Source organism: Nematolebias whitei, chromosome 14, assembly GCF_014905685.2.
Source record: "Nematolebias whitei isolate Nwh7 chromosome 14, NemWhi1, whole genome shotgun sequence".
Taxonomy (NCBI): domain Eukaryota; kingdom Metazoa; phylum Chordata; class Actinopteri; order Cyprinodontiformes; family Rivulidae; genus Nematolebias; species Nematolebias whitei.
Window position 1 is genome coordinate 30,056,518 of NC_056511.1, and position 25,159 is coordinate 30,081,676.

Below are 25,159 nucleotides of genomic sequence, written 5' to 3' on the forward strand. Positions count from 1 at the left end.
TTTTTATCATTACATTATGGAAAATAATGACCTTTATCACAATATGCCAATTTTTTGAGAAGGACCTGTATATCAGCTTCAGGAGTTCAAGATGGCAGCCACAGCTAATAACCATTGATCAACACAAAAATAAATCAGACAATGATGCACACTGACCTAAAACTGGATGTGGTGGTAGCTGACAGTCATTCACTACACTGAGCATGGCCTTTGGCGATATTGCATGAGCTCCATCAAAGCGTTATCTAAAGGCTACAGCTCTTGTCATTTCTCATCATTAAATGAATTCAGTCTAAAACTCTGGCAGAAAAGGCGACAGGTGATAAGCATGTCTTCAAGGATTGCTTTACAACACAAATTGTGCTCTCTTTTACCCACATTCATACAGAACTCTATTACATATCTACAAAGCTAATCCAAGTAAATCATTCTACAGAGACTAATCAGTGCTTTAGATCACATTTAAATGCCTATGACACACATGAGAGGCAATGAGTGGTTCTTGCCCAGGTACACCTTGACATGTGACAGCATTTTAGTGGAACTGAATTTTCAACTCTCTCATTGGAGGATGACCGCTTTAAAACAGCTGTGTTCGCACCAAACACAGCTTTGTTTAATGCAAAGACAAATGGGTACAGAGGAGTTCAAGGGTTAAAGGTCAGGAGGCCAGTAACTTCTCCTACATCTGGAACTATAGCCTGGGGGCGACACAAAGCACACGCAACTAACAGCCCGCCCAATCTTTTGGCGTAACAAACAGGCACATATCTAGAAGTACAAAACTGACATACTGATTTCTGGTTCTTCTCATCAGCAGAAAACTCAAGAGAGACAGAGAGAGACACAGAGAGAGAGACAGAGCAGGCTGAAACATGAAGAAGGGAGACGTTCTGAAAGCTCATTGTCTCAGACTACAATCTGAAAGTGACGGACATTAAGTTCACAGAAACACAGAGGCTTCAATTAGTAGTGAAATCAATCAATCAATCAATCAATCAATCCATCAATCAATCCATCAATCCATCCATCCATCCATCCATCCATCCTCTTCACCCGCTTCTTCCTTTTTGGGTTGCGGTAGTCACTGGTGCCCATGTCCAGCAATCATTGTGGGAGAGGTGGGGGGCACCATGGACAGGTCTCCAGTCCATCACAGGGACACATAGAGACAAAGAACCATTCACTTTCTCACTAACACCTAGAGACAATTTAGAGTTACCAATCAGCCTAACATGTATGTTTTTGGTCTGTGGGAGGAAATTGGGAGTACCTGGAGAAAACCCACGCATGCATAGAGAGAACAGGTAAACTACACCCAGAACGGGTTCAAATCCCCGGACTGGGATTTGAACCGGGGCAACTTTCTCACTGAGAGGCGGCAGCTCTACCAACTGCACCACTGTTATCTTTTTTTTTAATTTATTTTATTTACTTTTCATTCAAAAAACCACAAGTTGGCATCTCTGCAAAATACACTGAAGCATTGTTAAAAAACTAGGAAGCAGAACACTAGCTAAAAGCTAAATGTAGCAAAAAGCTAGCTAAAAGTTAAAAAGCGAAACACTAACAAACTATTTAAAAGTAGTAAAATGCTTGCTAACAGTAGCAAAACAAAAACTAAGAGGTAAAGCTAGGAAAAGGCTAGCTAAAAGTATCAAAAAGTGGCTAAAAAGCTAAAAAGAGCAGAAGGCTAGCTTGAAGCTAAAATAGCAGAAAGTTAGATAAAAGTACTGAAAGGCTAGCTAGATGCTAAATGTACAAAAGTCTCAATAAAAGCAGAATGTATGTCAGCTGAAAGCCTAAAGTAGGAAAAGACTAGCTAAAATCTAAAAGTAGCATAAGAAGATGAGCATGTGTGCTGAAGCAGAAGTTAATTTGTCAAGTATAAAAGTTGCAAAAAACAAAAACCCTTGCACCAATCTTCTAAAAGAGCTGAACATTTTGATAAAGTATAAGTGGCTGAAATACACAAAGTACACAAAATACACAAAGTAGTTAGATTGCAAAAAAAGCGTATGTAAAAAACAAACAAAAAAACTGTAATGTGAATGCTGACTCGGCATTCACATGACTAAAAAGATAACAGTAGACATCAGTGACTCTTGCTGTGTATTAATACACACGAGTGCACAAAGTGTAGGTGCAGCATTGTGTCAGCAGATGCCTCACTACCTTTTGTCGCCAACAATGAGCCAGGGCAGTCGAGCTTGTTGGGGGGAAGTGATGGATTAGAACAAATCTATTGGCTGCTTGCAATGTGTGGGTCAGGCGTTGAGTTGAGGAGGGGGGTGGAGGAGGAATGAGGGGTCAGAGATAGTTTAAAACTGCATGTGAATGCCCGGCTCTGGTTCTTTGATACCAGTGACCTACATATGCACATTTGTATGTGCATCATGCATGGGTGGAAATCTAATCCCACATATAAACAAATCGATAAATGCTGCCTCACTTAACAAAAACACGTCTGAAGTTGTGGCTGTCATTTACAAACCCTGCATATGAAAACTAATAAAAACAACCAGAAGATTTAAGGCCCAGCAATCCTTGAAGGAATGCATATCACCCACTGCTTTCCATGCAGTCTTATCATCTTCTGACATGCACAAGTGAATGTCATCAGAAGATGATCCTAGTGTCATCATCCGCCTTTGCTTTTTAAGCAGCAGGCAGCAACTATATCAAGATTTAACAAAAGAACACACACCATTCAAATAAAGCACTTAAAAAATATGAGTGCAAAGTATTTTTTCCACAAGATATTTATTTAATAAGTTTAGTCTTACGTCAGCACAGTATGAAAAAGAGAGAAAGAAAAAGAAAGATGAACACGATACCTGACCTTTCCCAGGCAGGATGTAGGCTAAGTGTTAGCTTCGCCATGGCAACAGTGCAAAATGTCCTAAAGTAACCTCCCCAGATCCTCTTTGTAGCTTTGCATGCGGATGTCTAATTGCTTGCAGGCATCTGTATTGCAGTTGTTGAACTTTGGCCCAGTAAAAGGATTGTGTGTGTGTTTGTGTAATTGTGTGTGTCAGGGAGGGCTTGTTTAGTCTGGTCACATGGACCGCAGGCCTGTGAAACTGCCAGACTTCTGTCCACACGGTCAGATAATGTGCCCTGCTGGGAACGGCCGAGATGCCACTATGCGCTGACAGCACGCCCACAATGAGCCACTGTAATGAGGCAGCTGCAGCTGGAGTTACTATGGCAACTGACACATGTTGTGTCATTATTTACAGCCACTTGTGGCTGCAGGTTTTTTTTTAATTTAAACCACAGTTCACACAGGCTGAAAAGTAATGGGATAACAAGCTTGGAAGTAAATGATGTTTTGAAAGGAAGTTGTCTAGAAATGAGCATACTAATGGGACAAACTCCCACACCGTTACTGGTTTAAGGAATAAAAACAGGAAAAAGCAACAATTTGAATATTCAAGTAGCGGTGTGTGGTGCTGACTAAAGCACACTCTGAGATCTGAAACGTCACCTCAGTTTACTGCACCTGGCCATGGGAGTATTAATCAGATATTGCTAGTTGTTTATTTAATCACTAATCAATATATATTTAGCAACACATAGGGCCATTGTGGCACTGTGTTTATATGTGCAGAGATTTACACTAATCTGATTAAAAACAAAATGCTGTCAGTCTGGGTGGGACTTGCCTGCAAGAGGAGATATTTGAGCAAATCGAGGGCAGCAAAACCATTAAAGTCTGACAGCTCTGAAGCTGGTGGGACACAGAGCAAAACATCAGAAGAGGTGGAGTGGTGGGCATTGTGCAGTGAGCAGCTATAATCAAGTCCTGTGAGCAGACAGAGGTCAGGCTTGAGTAAGAAGAGAGGCAGCGGAGCATGCTCAGATTGAATTTGATCGCACTGGGCCCCACCATGCACTGGGGCCCCCAGACACTGTGAACACAGCTGTCCTACTGAGTTAGCATTAAACTCCTGTTTTAAAAACAAAAGTCCCGTCTTATTCTCACCACCTTGGAAAACTATCTTATAGCTTTGTTGTTGTTATAAAACACAACTATGCTGCTCTAATCAATAACACAACGAAGTGCAAAAACACCCTGAAGGAGGACATTTAGGGCAACAATTAAAGATGGTGTCAACACTGACTTTTCATCGTTCAGTACCTGCCCTGCCTGCTGTTTGCATAACAAACACTTACCAACATGGCTGCCAAGTTCAAGGCAAATATTTTCATGTTTAACCTTTCAGGTTTTCTCGTTTGACAGTGGCAAATTTAAAAAGGCCTCTTGTGGCAAGCTGCTCAGTTTCATGGCAACTTAATCTAAAAAGCTTTGGTTAAAAAATTCCCATCTAACGTGTCACATCAGACAATACAACTTTAATGCGCAGCCCAAAATCTCAGTACTATTGCACACATTTCTTTTTACATTGTCCTCAATGAAAACAACTTAAAATGACAATAAATGAGATTTAATTCAATTAATTTCAATTCAGTTTATTGATGTAGCGCCAAATCACAACAAAGTTGTCTCAGGGCACTTTACAGAAACATTCACATAAAAGCCAATTAGTAAAGTTCTCTATCTAAGGAATCCAGCAGACAAGATGAATCTTGGCTTCGATGCAGTCTCCCATCCATTTAAGTTAGAATAACACTGAGGAATAAGTGATCTGATTTCCCTTTGATTTAATGTTAATGATTATTTAACAGATGATCAAATAATTAAACTTTAGCTCAACACAATCTGTTAGTTCTTATAATACGTGTTGATGATCACGCTCAGCTATTAACAAATCAGATTTTAGGTGAATATGTGTAAAACTGGCTGAGTTACAGCCATTTTGGTGAATTAGCAAACATATTAACTCTGGTTGATATCAAAAGTTAATCAGTTGTAGGTATATGATTACTTAGTTTCATGAAAAATCATCAAGTAGTTTATGAGGTATTTTGCTAACAGACCAACAAGCACACACATGATATACAGCTTTCTTTTATGGCAGTCGGTAATAACTGATCAGTTTTTTTTTTAAACTTAAAAAAGTATACATACATATAGTAATCCATTATCCAAAAGAAAGTAGATCTTTGTTTAAACCTTAGCATACAAGGAGGCAGGCGACATGCATTCCATCAAGAAATGTTATTTTTTTATGTATGCAAATGTCCAGTTTAATATAGTTTAAATTACATTATCAATATTAAACAATATATTATTTATTTATATAGTGCATTTAAAATAAATCAAATAAGTAGAGGTTTTAGAAACAGTCTTCACTGATGAAATTTTGTAGCTTCATCAGTTTTGAAGCATCACAAACTCCAGACTGTAATGACTCAAGAGATTTCAATAATGTTCAGAAACTGTTTCAGTCTTAAGTGGTAGGATTTACTGCAGGACAGCCTGAGACTTTTTTTTTCTTGCTACTAGAATGCACCTAAAAACTAGTAAATGATAAAAAAATTAAATAAAGTTGAAGCAAGACATTTTCTTGAATTAATTACAACACCCACTGAATAAGTTATTGAACATTAAAATGAGTCTGAATGATGTCATCGTTCTGTCATTGCTGGTGATAAAAGGGTGTGCAGTACTTGGAACAGGATTGGCTAGTGTCAGTGCCAGAGTGTGGCAGTTCATGTTCAGGCACAAAAAGAGAGAGAAAAAAAAAAAAACAGCTCGGAGCGACCTACATTAGCAGTGCTTAGTGCGTTGCCCCAAAGTATCCCACAGTTCTTAGCAGTTGGCTTCAGCAGACATGGACGTGGGGAGGGCAAGGGATAACATACAGGGGGGACTGGTTGTGAGTTAGTGATTAAGTGTGTGTTTCAAGCAAACAACAGAATACAAAGAAAGGGAATATGGGCAAAACTCCAAGTGTTCAGCAGAACTGCAGACAGATCTGAGAGCAAAGTTCAGCTGTATTCTGTGTGCACAACAAGATAAAAGTGTGGAGTCTGTTCATGTGTGTTTAAGTGCACACGCGCACACACACATGCACGCGGATGCAATGCTCTCTGGGGCAGACAGCCTGGGCATGTTGCCAGCTTTATATTGAGAGTTCCAGGTTAGTGTTGAGTTCATCCAGCTCTCTCCTGTTGAGCAACATGTAGAGACTCACGTGTAGAAAGCTCTGAGCTTGATCCACCAGGGAGGTGGTGGTGGTGTGTGTGGAAGGTTAATTTTACCTGTTCTGTTCTCTGTTCTCTTATGTCTTCAATTTGCATATTTTTCTTTCCACTGTTTTTACATGAAACCTGTTTTAATCTGTCATCTTTAATTTCTCTTAAATAAGTTTTCTTTCATTCTACCTTTATTTATACAGGTTAGTCTCATTGAGCCTCGAGGACTCATTTACAAGAGAGACCTGTAAGTTTAAGGTGTCTGTAGAAAATTTGGGCTCCCTTCATCAGGGGTTGCCACAGTGAACTAAGTCGCACGAAGACGTGGAAATTATTTTTTACGCTGGATGCCCTTTCTAACAGAACCACAGACCACCGAGCTACCACAGCCCTGTGTGTGGAGCAGAGAGCTGCTATCTAGGGTGCCCGGAGGTGCAGATGGTGGGGGTTAAGGGCCTTGCTCAAGGGCCCAGAATGGGGCAAATGAGGGTGGAGACAGGTGCTTCACCATTCCCACACACATTTTTGATGTTGTCAGTACCAGGAGTTGAACCGGCGATCTTCCGATCACAAGTCCACCTTCTCTAAACTCTGTGCCACCATTCCTTCCTTTGGGCTACTTGATGCTGTCGAACAAAAAAACATACATAAGAAAGCTACACATAATATAGGTATTATGTTGCAGCCTCCTGAGCTGCTGCAGCTAGCTGTGGGCCTCAGGCCTCATCTCGGACCGTCCTGTTCCGGCTGTCGGAAAATTGTGAATAGACAAATTAAATAATATGATTCTCTTGTAGAAATGTAAAAAATAAAACAGTGGCTCCTCATACAGGAAATTCTTCACTTTTTTGTTCCAATTTATATTTCATCTTCATTAAAAGATTTATGAAGTGTCATCAGCTATTCTTGCCCTCACTCGTTCACACCTGCTCTCATGTTCATGAGACCCACTATTCGTTCCTCTCAGCCTTCTTAAACTCCTGGTTCTCTTCTACTCATCAGTTTGCCATATTGTAAGTGTTCCTGCCTCCTCTTATCCAGGTGCTCCTTGTAGTCCCAACCACCACCCTCCCTATTTGCCTGCTGCTAGTGATGGTGTGATCAAGCCCTGTGAATATGTTGTCGTTCCTGACAAGTGCCAAACCTAAAGGTTGATCAAAAACTGTTCCTTTATTCGGTGAAGCTAGTTCTTGAGTTTTGTTTCTTTCATTCCTTACTGCAAATCCTAACGTTTGATTTAAAAAACAAAAAAGCAAACAAACAAAAAAACACAAGTGGCAGAGAGAAAAAAATCAAAGACACACAAGTACACGCTGGAAACCCCCCCCACTGTCTTTAATGTCCATAAAAAAATTAAAATGTACAACAATTGACCTGCCAAGCTTAATTTTCATCAGGGTTATTGTCTGTTCATTAAGTGTATTTTAACAGTTTACAGACACTACATGTTGCATGCTTGCTTACTTGTGGTTTATTATGGTGACTCTGGAGGCTGGGATTCCCAACACGGCACAGCTGCTTAGAAGTTCTTTTCTACGTTGTGCTCCTTGGTTGTAGTAGTTTCCTGCACAACATTTAAAGAATAGATATGACCACAATAAAATGAAAACATGCTTTTTTTTTTTTAGCAAATATCAAAATTCTAAACAATTATTGAATAAAATTATAGACTATTTATAAATGGTAAATGGACTGTACTTATATAGCGCTTTTCTATCTTATTTCGAGATACTCAAAGCACTTCACACAACAATCTGTCTCCTCATTTACCCATTCAAACAGCACTCTACTAGAACTCTACAAAGCTAATTGAACAAAATCATTCTAAAGAGACTAATCAGAGCTTTATCACATTCATAGACCGATGGGACACACATCAGAGGCTATGAGGGATTCAGTGTCTTGCCCAGGGACACTTCAACATTTGACTGCTGGTGGATTCGAACCCCCAACTCTTGCATTGGAGGACGGCTGCTCTAACCACTCAGTCACAGCCGCCCCTATAATATAGTACTACTGTATTTCAGTTGAATTTAGCTACATTGTATCACTATTGCCCTGTGATGGACTTGCGACCTGTTCAGGGTGTACCCCGCCCTTCGCACAGTGACTGCTGGACATGGGCACCAGCGACCCCCGTGACCCAAAATGGAATAAACGGGTAAAGATAATGGATGGATGGATGTATCACTATTGGGATGTTAATCAGCATCAGCTTTATTGTCATTGCAGAGCACAACGAAATTACATTTCAGTTAAACGAGATTATATACATTACAACTTGTGGTTTGTTACAATCTCATTAATTTCACCTTTGAAACGTAAAGGTTTAAGTGACAAAAGTCAGTGCCTGTGCTTTCTTAAGTTTTTATATTTACTATTTAACTACGACAAATTAGTCATGAAGTAAGAATATTTTCGTTTGCTGAGAGGGGCTGACGTTTAGATAACTCTTGTCCTTATTAAATAACAAAACAAAAACTATGAAGAAGTCTCTCATTTGATATTTTGCTTAATTTGAACACTTTTGGTGAGATATTTTCCAAACTTTGTGAAACCGGAAGCTGAAACTAGCTAACATGAAACAGAAGCTAGCACGTTCATATTATTTTTCCACAGCTTTACACACTGCACTATTATTGTTTTCAACGCCAACAGAAATGTCCTGTCACTGTACCTTCAGATAAGCACAGCAAATGAACCGTGACGTTATTTTCAACCAGTCGTATAATCGTTGGCGCGAAGAACATACATTCATCATCCGGATGCGCAGTCACAACCAGAGCCCTGACGTTTGTTTGTCTGTCTGATGAAATGTTCATCACATGTTTCAGCAGGTTCTCCAAACTGCAGTGATGTCGGCAGAAAACCCATTTGATCCAAGCCACATAGGCTAATACTACGAAGATAACCAAGTAAAGACACATTATTTTGACCGTCACTGTAACTAATCCGTGTAAGGACAATGAGCTAATGTATCAATGGTTCCGGATGTTCAAAAATAAGGAGCATTGCTTCATTAAAAAACAAAACAACAACAAAAATAAAACATTATGCATTTTCTTCAACTTTGCCAGAACTAATTGCTATTTTTTTTGACATTATATAGAATCACTTTTATCTCTTAGTCACTTAAACCTAACCTACTTTACCAGAAAATGTGGATGAGATGATTATAATCAAAATTCTTATAATGTATCATTAGACACATGATTCAGTACATGTAAAGTGATTAAAATAAAGCGAGTGTATCTAGTGACTTTTAAAAAAATAAAAATTATTTTCGCAGATATATTAGCGTGTTTGAGGGAAAAGTTTAGGCGTCACACCGCTATTTCCTGGCCGATATATAAAAAAAGATTTTAAATTCACAAGAAAACGTTTTTAAACAAAGATAAAATTACTATGACTTTTGTATATAAATAAATTCTAACAGATAAACTCTCATTCTATATTTTTTAAGCTTCAGACATCAAATTTACTAGTAAGATTTTTTTTGTTGCTGTCAGGACATCGACCGACAAATGCGGCGCAGCCTTTAGTCTGCTTAGTCGTTCTCAGCCCACAACCCGCGGATTTACAATCAACTGTTCTCATAGAAGTTCGCATAAGGAGACCTTCTTTCCCATCTCTGTCCACTTCAAATATGTGGTGAGTACAAATCGTCTCTATGCGGCCCATCAACGAGCCTGGTTAGCTCTCTGTTTAAACGACTCGGTCCTACGCTTAAAATCAGCCTTGCAAGATGGCGACGTGGTTGAGAATTCAAAGGTGAAATAGAAGCGGTGTAAGTGGGTTAGGCAGCGAGCTACAATAATGTCCTAAATGTGCTTATATCACTGTAAAGTGCTTATGTGACCTCTGTATTTAAGTTGACGTTTGTTGCTATTCACGTTAGCGGAGATATTGCCTGTTGTGAAAATGGCCCCCATCCCCCCAAAAAATATGCTAAAAGTCTAGCTCCATTTTTCTATCGTTTATGGTATTAAACGATAACAAAACATCAAACAGCACCTGTTTCCATACGGGTTTATTACTAAATAGCTGCTGGATTAGCATGAAAATTGTTAAAGTGAACAATGCTTGATATACTGCATATTATTTAACTAAGCTAACCGACATGTATTTATTTTTTTAATCTCCTAACCTTGCACTTTTACCCTTCAAAGACCTTAAATGGTATGTGGAGCAAATAGTAGATTGATACAGTGGAAAGAGGTTGTTAAAGGACAACACAGGAAGCGGTTTTTAACTACTTGAAAAAAATCAATCTTTTATGTTGCATTAACCAAAATAAGATAAAACTTTAACTTCTTTAATTAAAATAGGCAAGCTACAAATGTTTCAACAAATTAAGAGAAGCAGATTAAAAAAACAACAACGCAAAGGCCATGTATGCATGTTATGGTCGGGTCACATCAGGTTACACAGAATACTACCTTTTTGTGCATGTGTTTTAAAAATAAAAATGCAATGATGTTTGCTGAATTGTAGTACTTTAGCATACAAGGAGGTCTCCTTTTTGTAAAGCAAGATCCCAGAATAGTGCACAATGTGATGGTTGTGTAAAACGACCTGCAACACTTTTAACTGGAAGATGATAATCTACCAAGCTGTAGCAATATTTTATTTTTTTTGAGGTTTCGATTTAATTTGGTTTTCAGTCTGGATTGAAAAATTTTTGCTCTTGTCCTGCTTTATAAAATTTTATTATTTTCTTTTTATTCTTGAAGCATCAGTGGGGAAAAAAAGTGGGAAGCAGCAGGTAAAAAAAAATAGAAAAATTAAAGTAAATCATAATAAGAAGATGGTGGTTGTAAAATGTTTAGAGCTTGATTTTACTTAGGAAGCATGGTTCAAGCAAGTTGAAATAACCGCATTGTGAATTTACTGTTCATACAGATTGTAAGTTTCTTTCGGCTGCTCCCTTCTTCAGGGGTCACCACAGTAAGCAAGCTCGCATGAAAGATTTGGCAATTTGTTTCACGCCAGATGCCCTTTCTGACGCAACTGGGCTTGAACTTGCAACCTCAGGATTACAAGGCCACGGCACTGACCATCGCGCTACCACAGCCTTACTATTTATACTGATACTGGGCCAAATCACATTAACTTTAGTCCTTGTTCTAAAATGACAGACAAAGTTGCACAAGGACTCCATTTTTCAAACTCAAACATAGTATCGTAATTTTTTCTATCAGCTTTATGTCTTCTAGGCATATTCGAGGGGGTGGATGGTTAGTTGCAAAAATAATCTGTAAATTATAAACGCTCTTTTTTTTCTGTTTTTAGAAGACGCCACATGTAAGTAGGACAAGTTACAGAAATCTATATACAAGCTCAACAAAAACTACACAAAAGTAGGCACTGAGATGTACGTTTATGCAAGCATTAAGATCACAAGCGGTAAGCGCAACTTTTGCATTTCAAATTTCTACTCAAGCGATTAACATACATGTTTTTGGACTGAGGTAGAAAAACCAGAATACTTGGAGAAATCTTATTTTTTTGTGTGAGCTGCAGACGTGTGCAGTTTTGTCTCAAAGTAGTCTGTCGTCGTGGGCGTCATTTTGATTTTGTTGAGAGCATCTCCAACTCCTCTCATGAGTGTAAAAGTGGTATTTTGACACTTGCATAGGAGCCCCTCCTCTGACAGAAGATATGTCTAGGTCTAAAAACTTCAATACCTGGCTGTTGTAATGGATGCAGTATGAAGTTTAGCATTGTTTTGCTGAAATATGCAAGGACTTCCCTGGAAATTATGTCATATGGGAGCATACGTTGTTCTAAAACCTGCATATATTTTTCTGCATTGATGATAGCTTTCCAGATGTGTAGTCTGACCACACCATAAGCACTAATGCACCTGTATACCTTCTGAGAGACCTGCTTTTTTATGTGTTGATAACAGGTTGGATGGTTTTGTTTCTCTTTAGTACAGAGGATGTCCATGGTTTTCAAGAAATTTAAAATTTGATTCCCCTGATTGCAGAACAGTTTTCCACTTTGCCTCAGTCCATTTTAAATGAGTGTTGGTTCAGAGAAAGTGGCTGCGTTTCTGGATGGTGCTTAGATATGGCTTTTTCTTTGCATGTTAGAGCTTTAACCAACATTTGTGGATGGCACAGTTAACCGTGTTTGCAGTTTTTTGTGGAAGTGTTCCTGAGCCTATGTAGTGATGTCCAGTATGGAATAAAACCTGTTTTTATTGCAGGGTTGCCTGAGGGCCCAAAGATTACGGACATCTAATACTGACGTTCAGTCTTGCCCTTTGATCTCAGATTTCACTAGATTCTTGCAATCTTTTGAAAATATTATGAACAGAATATGATGGGATTTTCAAAGTCTTACCATTTTTTTGTTAAGGAACATTTATTTTGAAAAAAATTCACAAATTTTAGATGCTTTTTCTGCAGTCTAGTGAAGCTCTGCCTATCTTTACTTCTGAGAGATTCAGTCTCTAAAATGCTCTTTTCATACCCAGTCTTCTTATTGACTATTAACTTACTTTGTTTCAGATCCTTTTACACTTATTTTTGTAATCTTTTGTTGCCCGGGTTGCATAGTTTATGAGATGTGTTGCTACCATCAAATTAAAATTTATCTTATTTAAAGAAAAGTTACTCTTTCTTAGTTTAAACATTTGAGAAATTGATTATGTTACATTGTTAATTAGATATGGATTTATGAGGTTCATGTCCCTAGAGCTAGTTTATGCCACCAGGAATGGGCAGGTTTAGAGACCCTCCCTCACCTGTTACCCAGCTTGCAATACACCTTATCTCTATGGTCCTCCTCATGGCCCAGGAGGAGGTGGCATCCTGTATTTTTTACGGGCTTGGTCTGACCAAGCCTCATGAGCCAAGGCTTGACCACCATGCACTTCAGCTCAGGCTTGGATCTTTGCGGGTATCCCAGTTTCCCATTTCTGGGCAATAGCTGTTTTATCCATCAAAGATTCTAAATATCTCTTGGTCTGACCCCTTCCCTGAGGCCAGTTTGCAGTGGGAGATCCTACCAGGGGCTGGTGCCCCAGACAACATAGCCCCCACGATCAAGAGGAAATCAAATGCTTTATCACATTAAGGTGACGATTCATGACTGAAACAACAAGATCCCGATGCAAGCTGCTGAAATGAGCTGCTTTTGAAGGGTAACCTAGCTCAGCCTTAGAAATAAGGTGAGGAGCACCGTCATCCGGGGGGAACTCAGGAGTAGAGCTGCTGCTCCTCTGCAATAAAAAGAGACGTTTGAGGTGGTTTGGGCCTTTCTTTGGAGGTTTTCGAGGCACATCTCACTGGGAAGAGAAGCTGGGGAAAAGGCTCAGAACTTGCTGGGGGGATTATGTATTCTCTTGGGCCTGGGAACACTTGAGAATCTCCCAGGAGGATCTAGAGATCGTTGCTGGGGAAAGAGATCTTTGGGTTTCTCTCCTAGACTTGTAGCCTCCATGATCTGACCATGGATAAAGATGGGTGGATGAAGTAGATGAAAGATGTCTGTTATGTTATAAATAATATCTTTACTATTGCCTTAAACACTGTTTTAGCAGATCATTGATTTTTGCCTGGGTTTTTCCTGTTTGACATTTTAAATAGATTACCTATAGGCTCGAATGTTCAAATATGTACAAAAATCTATGTTCTTAAATATTTTTCGCACTTTTTAATTTGTACAACTGTGAAACATTTTTACTTCAGTTTTTGACAACAGATTATTTAAAAAATATTGTTTTCTTTGCATTCAATATTATTTATTTAAAGATCTATTTTGGACAGTTTGGGAAGTGGAGTTTTGTGTAAAGGCTATAAACTGTCTTTCACATGCTTTTTGAACTTCTTCACCAAATACAGTTCAGTTGTGGCAGCATTGAAAAGCTAATGGCTAGTCCTAATACTCATGAGACCATAGTGGATTGCTTTGTATGTTATAAATAGCATTTGTGTGTACTGCCATGAATCTTTGAACACTGGAGTTGTTTTACGATATAAATATTTGCTTTTAAAGTGGATCCTTTCAGTTGTGCTGAGGAGTTAATAATGGTTAGTCCAAACTGACCCACTTTCAGAGTGGGTTACAGACAAATTAAATAGTGGTGCACCGATAAATCGGCCCTGATTTCCTTAATTTTGAGAAATTGGAGATCGTCCGATACTTGCATGAGAAACCAATTTTACAGATTTTTGTAGTTTTAACAACAATTGTCTGAACTTCATTTATATTTCAGAGCACTACCTCATGGCCTGTTAAAACAAGTTTGTATTGTTTCTAGGATATTGTTCAAGTGTATGCTTTTCAATAAAATAAGATTGGAAAATTGAAGGTGTATTGTGACCTTATAACATCTGACAGTGTCACTTATTTAACAAAATCAGAATCGGCAGGTCAGACTTTTTAGAAATCAGTGATCGGCCAGAAAACTGTAATTGGTGCACTCCTAAAATTAAAACAACTCCAGTTTAAATAGAAAATCATAATCAATGCAAACACGTTCATAGATCATACCATTTCAGTCGATTTTTGCATAATGCAATTATTATTGGTGGCGCAGTTGGTAGAACAACTGCCTCTCAGGGAGAAGGTTTCAGGATCGGGAGTTTTTCCTTTCCACTGTTGCCTCTGTGCTTGCTTAGTATGGAAGACTGCAATGAAGTGAAATCTCAAAGCAGTCTGTTTGCTCCTTAGATAAATAACGTTATTAACTGACTTTATACAGTGAGGAAAATAAGTATTTGAACACCCTGCGACTTTGCACGTTTTCCCACTTTGAAATCATGGAGGGGTCTGAATCTTTCATCTTGGGTGCATGTCCACTGTGAGAGGCATAATCTAAAAAAAAAAATCCGGAAATCACAATGTATGATTTTTTAATAATTTTATTTGTGTGTTACTGCTGAAAATAAGTATTTGAACACCTGTGAAAATTAATGTTAATATTTGGTACAGTATCTTTGTTTGCAGTTACAGAGGTCAAAGGTTTCCTGTAGTGTTTCACCAGGTGTGCACACACTGCAGCAGAGATTTTGGCCCATTCCTCCACACAGATCTTCTCTAGATCAACCAGGTTTCTGGGCTGTCACTGAGAAACAGAGTTTGAGCTCCCTCCAAATATTTTCTATAGGGTTTAGGTCTGGAGACTGGCTAGGCCACTCCAGAACCTTGATATGCTTCTTACGGAGCCACTCCTTGGTTCTCCTGGCTGTGTGCTTTGGGTCATTGTCATGTTGGAAGACCCAGCCATGACTCATCTTCAATGCTCTAACTGAGGCGAGTGGAATTAAGACCAAAAAGTTCTATTTTGGTCTCATCTGACCACATAACTTTCTCCCATGACTCCTCTGGATCATCCAAATGGTCATGGTCAAATTTAAGACGGGCCTGGACCTGTGCTGATTTAAGCAGGAGAACCTTCCGTGACATGCATGATTTTAAACTATGACATCTTGGTGTATTACCCACAGTAACCTTGGAAACAGTGGTGCCAGCTCTCTTCAGGTCATTGACCAGCTCCTCCCGTGTAGTTCTGGGCTGATTCCTCACCTTTCTTAGGATCATTGATACGCCACGAGGTGAGATCTTGCATGGAGCCCCAGTCCAAGGGAGATTGACAGTCATGTTTAGCTTCTTCCATTTTCTAATAGTTGCTCCAACAGTTGATCTTTTTTCACCAAGCTGCTTGGCAATTGCCCCGTAGTCCTTTCCAGCCTTGTGGAGGTCTACAATTTTGTCTCTGGTGTCTTTGGACAGCTCTTTGGTCTTAGCCATGTTAGTAGTTGGAGTCTTACTGATTGTGTGGGGTGGACCGGTGTCTTTATGCAGCTAACAACCTCAAACAGGTGCTTCTAATTTAGAATAATAAGTGGAGTGGAGGTGGACGTTATAGAGGAGGACTAACAGGTCTTTGAGGGCCAGAACTGTTGCTGATTGGCAAGTGTTCAAATACTTATTTGCAGCAGTAACACACAAATGAATTATTAAAAAAATCATACATTGTGATTTCCGGATTTTTCTTTTAGATTATGTCTCTCACAGTGGACATGCACCTAAGATAAAAAATTCAGACCCCTCCATGATTTCTAAGTGGGAGAACTTGCAAAGTCGCAGGGTGTTCAAATACTTATTTTCCTCACTGTATATATGTGAATGTTTCTGTGCAGTGCCCTGAGATGACTTCTGCTGTGATATGGTGCTATATAAACAAACTGAATTGAATTAAATTGAATTGGATCAAATCCCAGCCAGGTACCTTTCTGGGTGAAGTTTGCATGTTCTCTCCGTGCATGCATGGGTTTTCTCCACGTACTCCGGTTTCCTCCCACAGACCAAAAACATGCATGTTAGACTGATTGGTAGCTCTAAATTGTCCCTAGATGTGAGTGAGACAGTGAATGGTTGTTTGTCTCATTGTTTCTGTCTCATTTGTCTTTATGTGGCCCTATGATGGGCTGCAGACCTGTCCAGGGTGTACCTGCTACTCAGCTAAAATGCAGTTCTTTCACAAAATGCTGGGAACCCCTTTTTTAAAAAAATGCTGGGAACCCTGCTATTCTATATATTGCATTTGATAACTTCTCATTCAAATATAATCTTGGCATTGTTTTTATGCACATGTTGTAATTAATTGTTTATCATTTATAACTATATTTCATGACTGTTTCCTGTTTTCAGGTGGTCTTTGTCTCTAAACATGGTCTAGTTGATGTTGATCTGTGAGGCGACAACAGCCCACCAGCATTAAGCCAGGATGTCCAGTAGCTCAGGCTACCCCCCAAGCCAGGGGAGCTTCAGCAGTGAACAGAGCCGATACCCACCACACTCTGTCCAGTATACCTTCAGCCCACGCCACCAACAGGTAAAACCCAACATCTGCATCTGTGTTTAATCTTACGATCATACAAACCGGATTCCAAAAAAGTTGGGACACTAAACAAATTGTGAATAAAAACTGAATGCAATGATGTGGAGATGGCAAATGTCAATATTTTATTCGTAATATAACATAGATGACAGATCAAAAGTTTGATCTGAGTAAATGTAACATTTTAAAGGAAAAACATGTTGATTCAAAACTTCACAGCGTCAACAAATCCCAAAAAAGTTGGGACAAGTAGCAATAAGTGGCTGGAAAAAGGAAATTTAGCATATAACGAACAGCTGGAAGACCAATTAACACTAATTAGGTCAATTGACAACATGATTGGGTATAAAAAGAACTTTTCAGAGTGTCATTGTCTCTCAGAAGCCAAGATGGTAAGAGGATCACCAATTCCACCATTGTTGCGCAGAAAGATAGTGCAGCAATACCAGAATGGTGTTACCCAGCGTAAAATAGCAAAGACTTTTAAGTTATCATCATCAACTGTGCATAACATCATCAAAAGATTCAGAGAATCTGGAACAATCGCTGTGCGTAAGGGTCAAGGCCGTAAAACTCTACTGGATGCTCGTGATCTCCGGGCCCTTAAACGTCACTGCACCTCAAACAGGAATGCCACTGTCAAGGAAATAACAGAATGGGCTCAGGAATACTTCCAGAAAGCATTGTCAGTGAACACAATCCACCGTACCATCCGCCGTTGCCAGCTGAAACTCTACAGTGCAAAGAGGAAGCCATTTCTAAGCAAGCTCCACAAGCTCAGACGTTTGCACAAGGCCAGGGGTAATTTAAAATGGAGTGTGGCAAAATGAAAGACTGTTCTGTGGTCAGATGAGTCACGATTTGAAGTTCTTTATGGAACACTGGGACACCATGTCATCCGGACCAGAGAGGACAAGGATAGCCCAAGTTGTTATCAACGCTCCGTTCAGAAGCCTGCATCACTGATGGTATGGGGTTGCATGAGCACTTGTGGCATGGGCAGCTTGCATGTCTGGAAAGGCACCATTAATGCAGAGAACTATGTTCAGGTTCTAGAACAACATATGCTCCCATCTAGACGTCATCTCTTTCAGGGAAGACCCTGCATTTTTCAACAAGATAATGCCAGACCACATTCTGCAACAATCACAACATCATGGCTACGTAGGAGAAGGATCCGGGTACTGAAATGGCCAGCCTGCAGTCCAGATCTTTCACCTATAGAGAACATTTGGCGCATCATAAAGAGGAAGGTGCGACAAAGAAGGCCCAAGACGATTGAACAGTTAGAGACCTGTATTAGACATGAATGGGAGAGCATTCCTATTTCTAAACTTGAGAAACTGGTCTCCTCTGTCCCCAGACGTCTGTTGAGTGTTGTAAGAAGAAGGGGGGATGCCACACAGTGGTAAAAATGGACTTGTCCCAACTTTTTTGGGATTTGTTGACGCCATGAAATTTGGAAACAACAGATTTTCCCCTTAAAATGATACATTCTCTCAGTTTAAACTTTTGATCTGTGATTTGTGTTCTATTCTGAATAAAATATTAGATGTTGGCACCTCCAAATCATTGCATTCAGTTTTTATTCACAATTTGTTTAGTGTCCCAACATTTTTGGAATCCGGTTTGTAGTTGTCACAATTCAAATATATCTCCCAATACATTGTTAAAAAACATGTTTGTTAACTGAACTGAATTTAAGTTTAAAAATATTGTTTCAAAACAAAGGATGAAATCCAAATGTTAATATGTGTCCACTGCTGCCAAAAACCCTGTGATAATGTTTTTGCCTGTTTATGTGCATTCCCATGTTTGTCTGTCTGTCATGTTTAGCAAAATGTCTCATGAATATCTGGGCAGATTTGTTTGAAACTCTCAGAAAGTAAGCTTTGGCTGTATCGGTAATTAACTTTTAAAATCATATTGATTTAGAATGGCTGCCACAGCAAATTGGTCTTAGCCAACTTTAAAATGGCTGTAACTCAGTCAGTTTTACAGATGAGATAAAATGTAGTGCGTTCTTAGAAAAGTCATTCCCACTACATATTTTCAAGTCGGAATGTGCGATATGGCATAAAATTCATATCACGATATGTATTGTGAAGGGTGGCGATAACGATGTATATCGCAATATGTTTTTGGTATAAAACTTGCTAAAAAAAAAGCATAGGATGTCCTCTTGCCATCATTTATTTTGAATTAAGAAAATTCCACTACTAGGTCCAGAGAGTTTTTAAATAATAAACAAATCAAGTATTAGGCTTCTTTCTTGTAGTGCAAAACAGTGCAAAAGATATCAAATGTAGTTTTAGCCATATATTTTAAACTAAAAAAATATGTTGTTAACTCTTATCAGTTTCCAGTTTTACTTAAGAAATGAACAGCAACAGAGCAGCATTTTACACTGAAACACTTCATCCTCCAAACCTCTAGTTGGCGTCTCCTTCCACTGTAATGGAGAGCTGACACAAAATGAGTCTGTGGCTTTGACCAGAGGGTCTCGCAGTAAAATCACACAACACAGCGTTCTTTTCACAGATCAGAGAGCAGGTTTCTCTAAACCTGACCAACGCTTACTTTAACTTTCGATGGAAAAAAACAAAACAAAAAACTTTCGACGCATGCGTCAGAATACGGCAACACTACGGCAAGCCGGCTGTAGTTGGCTTGTAGCTTCGCTACGTAGCTCTCAAAAAAAAGACTTTAACGCCACTTGCGCACAGTTTTCAACTAAAAAAAGTAACGATTAAACTGACAACTCTGATTTTACATCAGACACCGCATTACCGCGGTTAGCCAGTAGAAGACAGATCTCTATCGTAGGCTAAATTTCTATTGTTTCTACCGTATACCGTATATATCGCGCATTCCTATTTCCAAGTTCTAAAAATCTCACAAGATTTTTTATACTGGTTCAGATTCAGATTTGCATAAAACATGGTTTTAAGTTTTGATAAAAATAGCTTAAATTTAATTTTTCAATAAAGGGGGATCTTATTCTAAATTTATGACATGTAGGCGTTTAAGTGTTTTGAAAATGTCTTTTTGTTTGTGGGGTTTGTATGGAAAAAGTAAAAAAAAAATCACTTACTGGTTTTGTTTAAAATTAAACTATGGACTGTCTTTATGTCCAGTGGTTGTCTCTGTGAATAATTAACACTAATTTTGGTGCATTTTTGTACCCTTTTAATGTATGCTCTTGTTATCACAGATCTAGTGAGTTATTTCAACGACAGTCTGCACTACTGCACTTAAAAAAACTATGTCCTCACACATCAGGCACTTTTTGCCACTGTCTGTCTATGGTGGAACAATTCAGGCAGTACCAGCTTCTCTGAGTGAGCTGTCTGCACATTCTCAGTGTTGTTCCTGTTGACAGGTAGTCAGAGGAAGTGCACTCACAGAAAGAACAACATGGGAAATTAAGGCCTAGCTTACCTTAAAGGAATGCATTTCACCGACTGCCTTTTATGTCTGAGTTTTATACTAACATTAAATCCATGTTGAGAAATGCGTAACTAAAGTTTTTTATTTAAATGCATTAACAATGTGAACAAAATTAAGATTATGATCTGAACTTCTAACAAATATTTACGATAATCATTCTAGTAATTTGTTCAAGTCTCTAAAGTTCATTTTAGTCTTTAATCGGCGCACACTTTTTAGTTGCACATTAATTTATTATTGTAAATATTTAGATAGCGTTTGCTTGCTATTCTTGGATGATATGTTTCGTAGAAGCTTACATTCACAGAAATCTGTCCACAGAACATTCCGAACGTTTGATTATTTGCTTAAATCCAGGATAAGACAGGGATTTTTAAATGTTTCCTGAAATGGTTGTTTGCTCAGGTTTTTTTGGTAGACACACTGTGCAGAAAATCTGTAAGTATTCTTTAACCAAAATGTTCTAACATTGATTAGATTTTAATTAGTGCACAATAACAAAATTTTTTGTTTGTCAGAAGCTGTAGTGTAAAATCTGTTTAAAAAAACAAACAAAACAGATAGTATTTTGAATCTGAGGGACTTTTCCCCCCAATATTATTTTTGGTTTCTATCAAAACTAGTCATAGGTCATCAGGAAACCTGTTAAGAGCACTAGAGCTGTATTTTGACACCTGTAAAACTGCTCACTTCTGACTAGAAACATCTGAGGCTGAAGTCTGGAGTGTCCTGGTCTAAACACCATGATTAACAATAATAATTTTAAATTGGTCCAAATCAAAACTGTGCTCCAGTAGATTAAATCCTAAAGTGTGCTTGCTGCTGAGATGAGTACAAAGTAGACCGGTATGTGGGCAACAAAACAGCATGCGGCCTAGAATACTGTACACACAAAAATAGGTGATGGTTTTCAAAAACACAAGGCTTGCTAGTTGGATAACACTCAGAATTCATTGAGACTGTAGCTGAAAGTACACCTATTTCCTCACAATTTTCCCAGTTTTGAGTCGTCATCTAGTCTCCCAACAATGAAATACTAACTTTACCTCAAGCCCTGTTGCTGAAAAACTCTGACAGAAAGGAGGCTTTGGATACACGCACTTAATTAAGCTTGAGCTAATTCTGCTAGCCAGGCTGTTTGGTGTTTTTTTCATGTTCATCGATGTGAGGGACGTATTCAGTCAGTAATGTTGCCGTTGACTGTCATTTTTGTAATCCTTTCAAAATAAAGCTAGGACGGCGGAAAAAAAATGCCCATAACACTTGAAGGTTTTAGGGTTGTCAAAAATAGCACTCCATCTGGAAAAGTATCGGTTGTTATGGTCATTGGGAAACAACTTGGTGCAAAACTGCTGCTACCTCACAATCTTGTTAGCAGTGCATTGCTGTGTGCTGGTGTACATATAAAAAGACAAACCATTTGCTTATTAAACAGTCATTCATCAAATTGTCAAATTTTAACACTTTTTCAAATATCAAAAAATTCTTGGCCAACCTTGCATAGTGTAGTATGCACTGTTTTTTTAATATTGAATCAACAATAACACCACTGTTGAAATACATCAAAATAGTCATTAGTCATTATATTACATTTGTTGCAAGTTGCAAGATTTCTTAATATGCAGCAAATGATAAATATGGTTTTATTAGTAGGGAATGGGAAAATTTTATTTTATAGTCAGTTCAAGTCTGTAAAAAAGAAAATATTTAACATTTGCATATTTCTTCACCCTCCCTGTACATCAGAAAAAGCGACCTTTCCTCCTCTCGTTTACATGACATCATTTTTGACTGAAACCATAGCTTTTCTGCTGAGGTTTGACCTCACTGTAACAATGCCCTCTCTCTGAAACCAAAGGCTTCTGAATCCAGATCTCAGTGCAGATTTTCAAGGGACCCCCAGCAGGATGTGAAGTTGCACATGCATACTATGGATGGCTGCAGTCGGTATTTTTTTACACCTGGGTGGACAAACTTACAACAGTAACAATGACGATGGAATACAGCCCAGTGCTGTGTGCACTGTGTGTGTTGTAATCCATTTAGGGTTTCACAGAGATCCTACAATGAAACATAAGTTATCTGCCCAAAGTCTTTGTATGGCAGAGAACTTCTACTTTCCATAAGATAGACCATACTTGCCATTATCAAAATAACTGTTAACATGCTTGACTGAAGACTAAAAGGTCTGCACATAGGTGCGTGATGTAGAGGTACAAAATTCACTGTGCCAGTTAAGCCTCTTTGGCATTGATAAATGTGACTCCACTTGCTTCCTGTCTTGTCTGTTCTTCTCAGGTGTAGGTGATTTGCCACTGCGACTTTTTCCCCACTCTGTAAGCAGAATCGTAACAGGTCATTGTTCGAGCCACTCCTCCTGTTGTGGTCCTTAATCACTTATATCAGACTTCAATTTCTTTAGCTTATCCTGGCACTGCTGGTACGTCCAGGTGTCACCATGCTGTGCTATCATCTTCGATATCTCTCTTTAAATTAGCTCATTTATTGTTGTGCCGTCCAGCTCGCGCTGAATCCTAACATCGGCCAATAACCTTAGAAAGGTCTGTACTTCCATTGGTCCACGGCACTCTTTTGAGCTTCCATACAAGAAACTAGCAAAAACGACACACGCAAGACAATCAGAGGGGAAATGGAGGTTCAGACGTAGTTTGCAGTTTTGGTGGGCAGGTCATCCAGTGATGTATCTCCACTGGCCAATCAATGGCTGGTGTCTGCTGACCTCAAGATCCTCACCTCAGAGCAGCTCGCTTGGAACAACAAACAATATGGTCCCATAAACCAGGGTGAGTGGGGTTGGGTACCGGCAGTGAGCAGGTCCTTCACTAGCGTGGTGTGGAACCGATAAGTGTAGAGACAGTGGCAAAGTGCCATTAGTGACCTGGGGCCTGATGTACAAAGGGTGCGTACGCACAAAAATGTGGCATACACCCGTTTTTATGCTTAACTTCAGATGTATCAAAAATTAAATGACCATAGAACTGTACGCAGCCCCACGCCAACTTCATGGCTGGCATACACTAGGGGTTGAACGACTACATAATTTTTAAACTCAACATTAACATAATAAAACTCAAGTAGAACTCGAGTACTTGATGACTTGATAAATAAAACTGCAAAAAAGGTAATTATTTACAAAAAAAAAGACCAACAAAACATTGGGAGCATATATTATGCTCCTACCATTTATCATACAGCAAATAAGTCACAAGAAAAACTAAACTATTAGTTATTATTATTATTAAGCTGCAAACGTGAAAAAATGTGCAGCACGTCAAAAACAAAACTAAAAACAGTGTGTGTGTGTGTGTGTGTGTGTGTGGGGGGGGGGTCGACCACCCCGCACCACCGCCAGCTGTGGTGAGCATTAAGTTTAGTTTTAGAGATTAATATGTTTATAGATTTTTTAAATAGGTTTAGGGATTAATATTTTTTGCTTTTTGTTTGTGAAACAAGGTCAGAGGAAACTGGTTCTGGTTTGGTCGATTGGACCCGGTGTTGCACCATATTCTGTGACCTGCAACAGTGCATGCAACACCGCTCCCTATGGTCACAATATACGGTGGCCACAAAATATGGTGTAACACGGATTCACAACACGCTCCAAACAGTCGGGAAGTTGTTTCATTTTCTGTTTCCTTACGGTAGTTGAACCAGAAGATTCATCTTTAGTGAAATATTTTCAGACTATTGATGCATTTCTACCTGTTTGTCAAGACTGGGTCTGCTCTGCTCCATCCGTCTGCTTGGAGGAATCCATTTTGTAACCCGCGCCCGGTGCGGATCACGTGACGCCATGACGTAACGGCAGCGTAATGATGTCACCACGAATACTCGACATGAAATTAAAAACCTCGATAGGTGTCCTAGGAATCGATGTGTAGATTAGGGCTGCAACAACGAATCGATAAAATCGATAAAAATCGATGATTAAAAGCGTTGGCAACGAATTTCGTTATCGATTCGTTGTGTCGCGCGATTATGCATCTTTCACGGAGCTGCGGAGCCGTTTCGTTTTGTTCACAGGCAGTTCATTGTCAATGCTGACTGACTGAATAAAGTTTGAAAAAACAAACAAACTGCAGCACGAGTTGAACAGAGCGAGGGGGGAGCAGAGCAGAGGCTGTTTTCAAAGGAAATTGAGTAAATTTTACAAATGACCGACGCAGCGAAAACTGTTCGACCCAAGTCCTCCAAAGAGTGGGAGAACTTCACAAAGATAAAAAATGAGAAGCATGCAGCTTTGAAAATCGCCGACACGACACGGGAGAACCACGCTGATATAAACGTAAAAATGTCGGAGTCACGAGGAGGAGGAAGGAGCTGCAGCTGATACAACTCTTCATGTGTTGCAGGTGAGTCTCTACAATATTCACATTGTTTTGTTTCCAAGAGAGAAAACGTAAGGTCAGTCTGTCTGGTAGCTGAAGCTGTTTGTTTGTTTATCTGATTAATGACGGTGATAGAGAAATGTGTGTTACTTTTTATTTAATTTAATTGGTACAAGCAGTGTTTAAATGTGATTTATAAATAAATCTAACACAAATATAATAATTTAATGATTAAGCTTCAACTTTTAATTTGTTGGCAAAGTCTGAAGACTTGCATTTAAACAGTAATTAAAGTAATTTATTACATCTACTCAAATGTGTGTAATTAAGCATTATATAATTTAATAGATGATTTACGGAAACAAAATTGGATGGATGTATATGTTGATGATGTAAA

At 38.9% G+C, this 25,159-nt stretch overlaps 2 protein-coding genes across 2 annotated transcripts in view; one reads left to right on the top strand and one right to left on the bottom strand.

The window, feature by feature from the left end:
* Positions 1–9,032, bottom strand: part of pigl (phosphatidylinositol glycan anchor biosynthesis, class L) — a 22,521-nt gene extending 13,489 nt beyond the window's left edge. The window contains exons 1-2 of the mRNA XM_037688033.1: positions 8,783–9,032; positions 7,570–7,669 (exon numbers count right to left, since the gene is read on the bottom strand). Of these exons, the coding sequence (XP_037543961.1) occupies positions 7,570–7,669; positions 8,783–9,032 (350 nt within the window). The remainder of the gene's footprint in view (positions 1–7,569; positions 7,670–8,782) is intronic.
* A 596-nt stretch (positions 9,033–9,628) lies between these two features.
* The window catches only part of ncor1 (nuclear receptor corepressor 1), a 179,127-nt gene continuing 163,596 nt past the window's right edge, over positions 9,629–25,159 (top strand). The window contains exons 1-2 of the mRNA XM_037688038.1: positions 9,629–9,756; positions 16,774–16,957. Coding sequence (XP_037543966.1) covers positions 16,850–16,957 — 108 coding nt within the window. The 5' untranslated portion in view covers positions 9,629–9,756; positions 16,774–16,849. The remainder of the gene's footprint in view (positions 9,757–16,773; positions 16,958–25,159) is intronic.